Source organism: Paramacrobiotus metropolitanus, unplaced genomic scaffold, assembly GCF_019649055.1.
Source record: "Paramacrobiotus metropolitanus isolate TYO unplaced genomic scaffold, Prichtersi_v1.0 Parri_scaffold0000119, whole genome shotgun sequence".
NCBI lineage: Eukaryota > Metazoa > Tardigrada > Eutardigrada > Parachela > Macrobiotidae > Paramacrobiotus > Paramacrobiotus metropolitanus.
Genome location: NW_026570339.1, coordinates 375,794 through 385,928, shown reverse-complemented (window position 1 = coordinate 385,928; position 10,135 = coordinate 375,794). Strand labels below are relative to the sequence as shown.

General features: G+C 49.3%; 1 protein-coding gene across 3 annotated transcripts; it reads right to left on the bottom strand.

The window, feature by feature from the left end:
• Window positions 1-52: 52 nt before the first annotated feature.
• Window positions 53-9,578, bottom strand: LOC129598325 (dual oxidase maturation factor 1-like). 3 transcript variants are annotated; one of them, XM_055496171.1, is made up of 7 exons: window positions 9,069-9,578; window positions 3,442-3,604; window positions 2,324-2,516; window positions 2,058-2,153; window positions 1,647-1,800; window positions 1,156-1,367; window positions 53-1,019 (listed from the first exon to the last, which is right to left on the bottom strand). In XM_055496171.1, the coding sequence occupies exons 2-7, from the start codon at window positions 3,601-3,603 to the stop codon at window positions 364-366; spliced, it is 1,473 nt and encodes a 490-aa protein (XP_055352146.1). In that variant the 5' UTR covers window position 3,604; window positions 9,069-9,578; the 3' UTR covers window positions 53-363. The 3 variants fall into 3 exon arrangements, with proteins under 3 accessions (XP_055352146.1, XP_055352144.1, XP_055352145.1); XM_055496169.1 differs by lacking the exon at window positions 9,069-9,578 and adding an exon at window positions 7,007-7,695; XM_055496170.1 differs by lacking the exon at window positions 9,069-9,578 and adding an exon at window positions 3,766-4,152.
• Between the last annotated feature and the right edge of the window lie 557 nt (window positions 9,579-10,135).

Sequence of the window (10,135 nt, the reverse complement as noted above, 5' to 3'; positions counted from 1 at the left end):
ATTATATAGATATTACATACGCTGTACGAACAGGGAGTACCGTCCAGGTACTCAAAGCGTTTTAATTTACCCAAATTAACTCGACTGGCAGCACTTGCTCTGTACAAGAATCGTAGCACTGCAGAAAATCCACCCGCTGATGAAGAATCAGCCGCAACTCCAAATAAGCACCATGCAAAGACAAACATCTAAAACAGTCATTTTCAGCGGCCGCGAATCATTGCCGGCCGCTCGCTTCGATCAACAGCTACAGTAAGAAAGCCCGGATTGTAATAAGGTCAACAGGTGTCGAGCACGTTCACTCCAACACCAACGCGACAGTAACAATAAACAACAACAAAGCAGTCATCGATGCAAAGGTCATCAAAGCCGGGTGTTCTCGCCGGCGCCCGCGTCCTCCTCCTCGGTGCCTTCCTGGACGTTGATGTCCCAGGTCACCACGGGATCCACATAGCCCCGCCCATCGCGCGTTACCCGCAGCTCCTGCAGCGGCACACCGCCGTCCGCCGAGGTCGACAGCGAGCGCGTCACCGGCATTTTCCCGGACGGCGATTGCAGGACCTTCTCCGACTGGATGCGGCTGAGCGTTCCGGCGGTCTCCGCCGCGAGGGAGGCTCCGGTGAAGGGCAGATTGGAGATGCGGTTGATCTCCTCGACGCTGCCCACCATGTAGGGCGCACTGTCCGTGCTGGCCTGACGCCGGTAGAGTGAGGTGCGGGGCGGTGGGTGCTGCGGGTCGGAGGTCCAGTTGACGGCCGAGAGGGAGTGCTGCTGCGCCAAGGGCAGGTCCTGGAACGGCCGGATCTGGATGGCGGCGGCCGGGGCGCTCTCCGACTTGTGGAGGTGGACGTTGGCGGACGCCGGACGCAGGCGGTGGTCGTGGCACAGGCTGTAAGGCTGCGGGAGGGGTGCCGGCATTCGCGTGGTGTAGCGCCAGCTGGAATGCACCTCCGTCAGCAGCTGCGGGAAGAAGTAGTCGACGATGAGGGTGCCCAGGCCGAAGACGACGCACAGGAGACCTGCAATAGACCTGCGAGTAAAGTGCCGCTTGGCAGTGACAGTGCAGCGTCAGTGGCGGCTCTTGAGAGGAGCGTTTGTCGAGTGACCTCTAGATATACTTGAGTGCCGTTAAATTCTCGGTCGCAGCTGACTTACCGGCGCTGAGGACCATCCAGAAGCACCAGCCGTACTGGAAGCGCAGCAGGCCCTGCTCGAAGCGCACGGTGAGCCCGGGCGCCGGAAGGAGGTTGGAGTAGAGCGTGTTGCAGGCCAGCAGGAGGCCGCCGGTCAGCAGCATGAAGTAGCCGCTGTAGCGCGGCACCAGGCAGAACAGCGCGTTCATCAGCGCCCACGACGCCAAGGCCGACCTGCAAGCGTGCACAGTTATACTGCCGTTTAAACGGCTGGATACTTTACTTCTCATCATGATGTAACCAGGTTCTTAAGCCGACACTTGCGTTCAGTCCAACTGCCATGCAGCCACGGTGCTGCCAAGTGGCGACGCATGCCAGCAGTACTGTCATGATCAGCCGCAGTTGACACTTGACACTGCAGTAGCTCCAGTAGCGATTAATGATTCCGCTGCCGGTGCTGATCAGAACTCACTGCAGCCCAGTTATCAACAGTAATATTAACACTGCACCCACCAGAGCACGATGCCCGCGTAGTAGCCGGCCAGCCGGTAACTGCGGCCCCAGGCGAAACTCCCGGCGTCCATCGACAGCACTTCCGCCACCGTCAGGATCGGGTAGGGCAGGCCGCGCTCCAGCGACTCCTGGTACTGCTTCCGCACCTCCTCCACTGCAACATGGAGCACAGCGTTTACATACTTGCCTACGTGCGTCGTGTACTACACTTTATAAAATATGCTCAAGATTTCTTAATTTAGTGCTTCGCGATCGTAGTACGCAGTACTATGTTCGAACGATCCGGCATTATTACAGACATAAACAAATCATCATGGAGGTCAGTTTAATTACGCATCGAAATAAAGATTGGACAGCTAATTACATTACTACTCAGTAGTATATCCGCATTGGCCATTAACTAGCTCTAACCTTCGTGCCAGGAGTAGCGCTCGTTAAACTGGAGATCACTGGCGGAGGAGTAGTCGCTGCCGGCAGCGCTCTCGTAACTCCGATTGCCCTCCGTTACTGCAATGCATTAATTGTAATTAACCGGCATTATGCAACTGCTAACTAGCAGCGTATGCAATCGCGGTAGGACTTTATTCGTGAGATAAAAATGTTGAAATAACGAGAATTATAATAATATTGTAAAGTGTTATTACGAATATAGTGTATGTACTGCAGTGTCCACGTACTCTGCAGGGTAACGTTAAAGAACTCCAGGCCGATCTGGACGCCGATGATGCCGGGGAGCTTTTGTGGCGTAGTGCGCTTGTAAGAAGCCAGAATGCTGGAAGAGGCCACGTGCCAGTTGGGCGAGAACCGGCAGATGATGATGCTGGCCAGGACGAACATGCTGGCCGTCAACAGGACCAGCGTCGGTACCTTCTGCAAAGTACGCAACCCGGCTCAGGTTTATCGACCGCCTTCCGACAGCCAACTACGTGTTATTACTGCTTCTTTAACTACTCTACTCACTATGTAATTAATATTCGGTTCCGGGGAAATTTAATCGCTCGATTCGACGTACAATTTTTTTCAAGAAAAACCATTCTATATACAGAATAACTATACAGTATACAGTATACATGTCACTTGTTTTTTAGCACAAGTTTGAAGTGGATTCAAACTGTTAGTTTCTTGTCTAATTTAGCGCTTGCTGATCAGTACACTAAGCAGCAAAAATTATAAAATTAATCAGTACTTTATATCATGGCTGCATTATACAGATACGAAGCGGAAACTGTTATATTATGTGGAATTATTACCTATATACAGTAGTACAGAAATACATATATCAATGACGGTGCAGCTGTTTACGTCAGAAGAAATAAATGGCTGAGAAATGTATCGCCGGCTAATTGCAGGCCGGTTAATTACCGACATAATCAGTAAGACTAAGCAGTAAGCATACAACTACATACATATAAGCAGCGATGCATGTATAATGCGGCGGTAATTGGTCTTACATAAGGTAAGCCCATTACTCAGCTCCAATGCCAGCATACACTTGAGGCGCAAAAGCACCAACGCAGCAGCTGCTACTGCACATACACTGTACAGTACACGATCCGGCATTCCAGCCACTGCCACCTTTCGGCACTATTAGCTCCTAATGACTGCACCAATTTGGAGAAAACAATGTCATACCCACTTTATGATTGAAAACGGATCGGCGAATCCGTGACATATTTGATTATTATGCAACAATAACGTACCTTGTTAATTAAAGTCGCGAAATCGACAATAAAATTTATTAAGGTAAATGCAGGGTTGTGCCACTTGTGTAACCATAAGCGTAATAACGACTTACATTGCGGCGAATTCCGGGGATAATGAGGAGGAAGGCGAGGAAGAGCGCGGCGAAGGTGGCGTACAGGCCGATGAGGATGTTGTCGTGGGTGGCGGCGATGCGCTGGGAGGCGTACAGGGTTGGCCCGCCCCCCTCCCGAAAGGCGTCAAACCAGCCGCGCATCCTGCAACGCACAAAGATAATTATTATAAGGTGTTACAGTGACATCGGTTTGGTTAAGAAGTACTCTTGCTTGCCCAGCCGGAAGTTAAATTGCCTTCACTACGACACACTCTACCGCTCATGAATCATGATCAGCGCGTCAATTAACGAATCAGGACGTACACGACGGAGTTGTCCAGGATGAACTAGGAGGCCGTTAACGTATATGTCTGTATGCCGAAAGGATGCACTGGCTAACTGACCTCAAGCTGACCACAAAATTAATTATAACCACAACCTGCTGTTGATGGATAAATAGATACACATATATAATTATAAGCTAACGCTAATAAAGATGAACGAATTCAAGTCACCGGAAGTGGCGCGTATGTGAACGTGGGAAGGCAGATGACGGAAAGAGAACAGCGACGCCCGCACTGACCTAGTGCCAATGCCAACGCCAACGCCACTGCACTAAGGCTAGTGTATCGCGACTGCCGACTGGGACGACACAATCCCGCTCACGCAACTGCCAACAAATGCCCGGCCACCGCGCGTTAACGCTAACGCTGCACTTGCTACCTGTTCATATCCTGCAGCCAGCGTGTTGACGATGACTGGTTGGTCTGTCATGTTAAGTTATCAGGTATAAACAGCGCGTGTATAATACACATCCGCAAATGTTTATGCTGATTAGCCACAAACACCTCCGCAGATCCCTTAAACCGCTGAACATCGCTTTCCGGCAGGCAGCGGCTAATCGCCGCAGTTGGTCAGCGCGGTGCGGACGCAGCGTTTTGCGGCACACTACCGTGCTGTGTACACTGTGCAGTGTATACTGTGTACAGAAGAAAAGAATATAATTCCAATGGTGTATGCGCGTGAAAAGAGACGCTGGTCTGGCTGCTGCGCTCGGCAGGAAATGAACAGATGCAGCCGCCACGCAACAAGTAGACCAGCGCTAACGCTGCTGCTGCCTAATCAGGATCAGATCAGCAGCTAACGCGGGCTCTTACGTTGCTTACATATTTATCAGCTATTATTTACATGCAAATTAATCCGCGTCATTGCAACACCAACATTCAACACCGACAACCGCCGCTTGCCACATGCCACGCCAGCATTAACACTACTAGTAATACTAGCCACGCCGCTTCGCTGCCGGCTTCCGGTGCGGCCCGTGTACATTCCCTCTCGCACTGCGCCAAACCCTCTTTAATTATACACAACCCCTTTAGTTTTCAAGCCGCTTCCTGACCGGCTGCGCCTCCTCACTTTTCACTTCTGTTGGCCGGCTACACTTTTCACAAAATTTAAAGATTCCGATACGATGAAAGGTCATCGTCGCCGAACTTGGCAAAGGCACTCGCCAAATGAAAGCCTGGGTGTTCTTTACAGGTGTTTGAGGGTCATTCAGTGAACCGGTGCGTGAGTGCCGTTATGCAATCCCGGCATGCATGCAGCACACAGCGAGCGCTTCTTCGCGGTCGACTGTCGATGCACCGTTGATTCTTAGTAGGGAGCACGACCACCTACTTCGACCCCGTCTCGTTTTATTTTAAGCCTCCACGTCAGTTTTGCTCCTGGCTACGTTCCCGGGCTTTTGAAAGGTCATGCCCCATTCCATCTGACCGCTATTTTTCTTTGCCGCCAGCTAGAAGCCAGCGGTCGGCATTTCGTGGCAAATCTTTACGGGATTCACAAGTTGTTAGGTTTTTATGCTGAATTCTTGAGCACCGCTGGTTTAATAACAGGCTGACGCAAGAAAGTAAGCTAACAATCACTTATTCTCGCACGCACGGTACTCCGTCTCAAAGCAACGCAGGCAGGGATGTTGTTTTCGCTGTGCGAGCGGAAGAGTGTTATTGTGTGCTGAGCGACCAAACATGCACATTAGCATTACTGTGTACCTGCAGTGTGGTATAATCAGCTCAGTCAACAAGTGACTGTGGCGTTGCTGTCTGTCGGTGTGGTCACGACAAACACGACTCGCTCGCGACCCCGACCCGGCGCGGAATGGCTCGCAACTATTGCATTATACAGGCGTTACGATGCGCCAGTGGTCAGCATCCGGCGCCGGACACTGGGTCATGCGTATGCGCAAATTAACTTTCGGCTCCGGGACGCTCCGAGGTACAACGTGTTGCCATTCGACACTGTACCTAAGAAAGTTACAGTACGGATACGATTAACGACATGTGTCCGTTGGTTATGCTGGGTCAACAATGGCGGAAACGCTTGATCATGACGGGCACTCGCTCTCACTCAACTACAGCTACGCTGGCCGCGACGACACGCGATCTTGTGACTTGCTCCAGCTGTTCCGCTCTCGCACACCGCCACACCGACTGCGGCGCTCTTAGTTCATTTGTTTTTATGACGCATTTCCTTCCGCAGTCAGTCGTGCATGCCGGCCGGGCCAGCGAGCCTCCGCACTATGTCCGCGCAGCCATCTCTTTCCGGCTTAAAAGTTAAGATCTCATCTGTAACGCTGATCCGCTTCGGCGCAAATACCAAATGCCACTACGTCGCCGGCAACGAATTAGCTAGCTAGTGTACACAGGGCAAATAAAATCAGCTTTAAATACTGTCAACAAATACTGCATAACTGAATCGATGCGTCTGTCATGACAATTGCAATCAGGATTCCATTCATAGCGAGAAACGATAATCGCGCTACAAGTAGACTAAGATACCCTGTGCGTTAATTTACTTATTAGCACAAATGGGTAAAGTACGGTTTTTGCCCATCACGTGAGCGATCGTGGTTTACATAGGTATGTCTAATTTCATAATTCCTTAACCTTTACTGTTAGGTATATGCAGGCATACTTCTATCGCTGTCGCGCAGTTCAAACTAAGGCGGGAAATTAAACAGCAGACAAACAAGCGGCAGTTAAGAATGTGTACTTGTAGTGTACTCGTATAATGTATGCTGCATAAATAAATCAAATGGCTGAAGGCCGAACGATTCGCATTCGGCTGCGACTCGCCACTGCCGCAGTCGACGATTAGCTCAAGTATTTCGTAAGCCGATCAGAAGAGCGCCCAAGTGCTTGCATTCTGATGTAATGTTATGTAAGCGCAGAGCGTATCATGCAGCGATACAGCTAATTAGCGAAATATCCGCTATTCATCACCGCTACTGCCACGACTGACATCTTCCTGCGTACGAGTACTACGCACAATTAATACGTAGCGTTGTTGGCCTTGCATTTCCTTCCCTACCCTACTTCCGGTCAAGAGCGGCCTGTTCCCCTCCCGTCATTGCACGAGCTCGCAGGACACACCTGCCAATATTGTTACGTACACACTGCACCGGTGGTGGTGCTCTTGTAATTAGAGCAAGTCTCACAACAGCAAATAACGTCAGATGCGTAAACGTTAATCGACGTAGCGGGAATTGGAACCCGGGCAGACGTACCTTATGGACGCTCATCGTGGCTGACCAGTGAAGTGGACCGGCGCGTCGGCACTATACGCGCATTGCATCAGCCTTCGTTCAGTAATAATTCACCAGATTAATATTATTATATCCACACAATTCCCTGGTTGCAGTTGCAAAATGCTGGTTCAGATTCAAATTAACCTAGTCAGCCCTTGGATGGGTTAAGAATACAACGAAATTAAGATGTCAAGTTGCCTGATTGATGTCAGCTAATTAAAGCAGCGGTACGATGGATGAGTTGCAGATGAATCCCAGCGAGACGCGGGACGGGGAACAACAAAAGCGTTGGATCAGAACCACTTTACGCACCAAAGTGACCACTGCCAAACACAGGCCGCTGCTAACCAAGCCGAAGTGGTAATTGTTTCCCCCGCTATCGATAGATGGATAAATTAAACGATACTTTCGGATGATCGGCATGCAGTGAATGCCGGTAGAACAAAACAACCATATAGAATAGCACTGCAGCGGCTGCCAAAGTTATTGCCGGAGATTAAGAAAGAAACGTCTGCGGCTATGATATTCTATGCCGACGCGGACACCTGCATGTACAATACAGATCTGCACTCACTGCAACATCTGTAAACATGTACAGTGCAGTATCATGAGCGGCCTGTAGGAAGCAATACGACAGCACTGGCCGGAAACGCTAGCGGTGTGCGGTACTGAATGTACTGCATTAAACGAGCGTGAGCAAGAATGGCGGATTGGATTAAAGGTTGTGTAATGGACAAGAAGAAAATTATTACCTGCCCGCTAGCCAACGTAATTCCTACTCGACTCCATCTGTATTGTACAATACACACACAAACATTACAGTACCTTATACCACAATACTTTCTCAGTGCGTCACATGCAGTTCAGGTACTGTAATTATTAGCCGGCACGTCACAGCGCCACAACAATGCTAATGTCCCACTCCGGCAACGAGTGTCAACAAGAGCGCTGCGCGTACAGCACCGTGCAACTGCAGACCAGAGAAACAATGGCCGACTCCATTAAAACAGTAGCAGGTTAAGTGTTCTGCACAGAATGATGCGCTATGCTTACTATTTAATTAGTGCGTTGACCAAAATCATCTTTCCCAAATTACCACCGTCGCAAAATACGCAATTGCTCTGCTGCGCAGCGATGGGCACTTGACCGGACCGGATGTATCCGACTAACCATAGTATTATTTATTTTTCCAGTCAGGCAATGGTGACACGAAACAGATCTGTGTTAACGTTAACAATAATGCCGCGTTGGCCAATGCAAGCCGGTAATTACGCTTACGTAAGGGTTAAGACAGAGCCGAAAACAGAACAATCCCAAAAGGCATTGAAATGTAACAACATAATTGCCGGCGCATGCATGATCACGATGCGGCGCAGATTACAATATTATATAGTCTATATCTATATGAATGCGCGCTGACGACGGATGACTCGCTGCGTTTCGCCTAACCGCAGTGATTCGGAGCCGACAAAATGCCGTCGCAGCCAGCTTGACCGTGATCATGAAACAGCGTATGATGTACAATAAGCGCCGATGCGGAGACCTTAACCGCGCCACAAAGGAACGCCAAGCGCCAACACTCACCATGAATATGATTCCCACGCTACAATGTATCACACAGTGCCGGAAGTACTCACTGACCTGTCCCTTACAATTTCCCATTGCTTGTGTGATTCAGGGATTTCATTTCCGACAACCAGGCAAAAGTTTTAATGTGCGCAAATAATTCGGCAGTTTTTAGAAAAAAAACACGTCGCTTAAACATGATATTATTGTGTCGGATATCCATATCGATATGGATATCCGACACCTTCTATATTTCACATATAGTAATACACATAATTTAAAATTACGTACATCATAAACATATAACCGGCTCGGGCGGACAACGATTAATCAGCATTTATAACTTCTTCCTCGTTTTCTGTCGCGTATTAATAACCGTGTATTAAATTATTTCGTTTTCACATGTACGAACAAGGTCGTCAATTGCACGCGATCGATAAGCGATGCCGAGATTAATGCGAATTAACGGTCTTACCTGGAAAATTAGTTAGCTTAATCCGTTGAGAAATGCTGACTCCTTGAGCCTGATACAAGCAATCCCTTTAATTGTAGGGATACAGGACTCCAGTGGCTGTAGCACAATTAGTTCAGCGGAGGCACACCGGTGTATCTGGCGAGTGGCGACACGTTCAGATGCAAGCGAGGCTACCCACAGTACCGACTCCGGCCGACGCCGGTTCCGCCCAGGAATTCCGTGCAGAAGAATATGGACCAACAAATAGACAGTGGATAACACATCCGGGAAGTACACCTCCCAAGCAGGCAGTTCGCACGTCGCAGTGATGCGAGCAAGCCAGAGAGAAGCTAAGCAGGTACTGCAGTGTTGTAATGAAATTAATTTTACGTGCACATGTATTAAGTGACCATGTCGATAATATTATATAGACGACAACCCATAAAGGCCATAATACGAGTATGATACAGATACACTGGCGTACAAGTACCGTGTATTGTATATGAACAAGCGGCCGAGGAAGGAAGTTTCACGGTGAGAATTAAATAGTCTTTTGTGAGAAAGATGGCTCACCGAGCCATGGGTGACGTTGTGCCACTAACATTATGGTTGTGGTGGGGAAAGTGAAATGACACTTGCGAGTTTGTAGATCTGGGTGGAAAAGTGAAAGTCAAGGTAACTTGGCATCACTTCTGAGTTCTGACTACTGAGTACGCTTCACAAGTACTAGGCGCATTGTTCAGAATGAGAACGTCAGCTACAGAAAGAAGTACTGCGCGTTAACGTTGCCGGACCGCAGCGTTTCTTTGCATTTCGTTCCTGCCTCGCTGGGATTAATTACAATGACGGTGTCATTCAGGTAGGCCGGCTGCGGTAGTAGGTAGTAGGTAAGTACATGCCGGGCTGCCTGCCAACTGCCTCTTGCCACTGCCAACTGACCACAAAACAATTCAATCAGCTGCAACGTATTGTACAGCTATCCGTACATTACAATAGCCCGGCCGTCTTTTGTTCCGCCAACTGCAGTTGGTAGAGTACTTGTCCGACCCGGTATACGTACATTTCAGCACTCCACGAGGCACGACTTA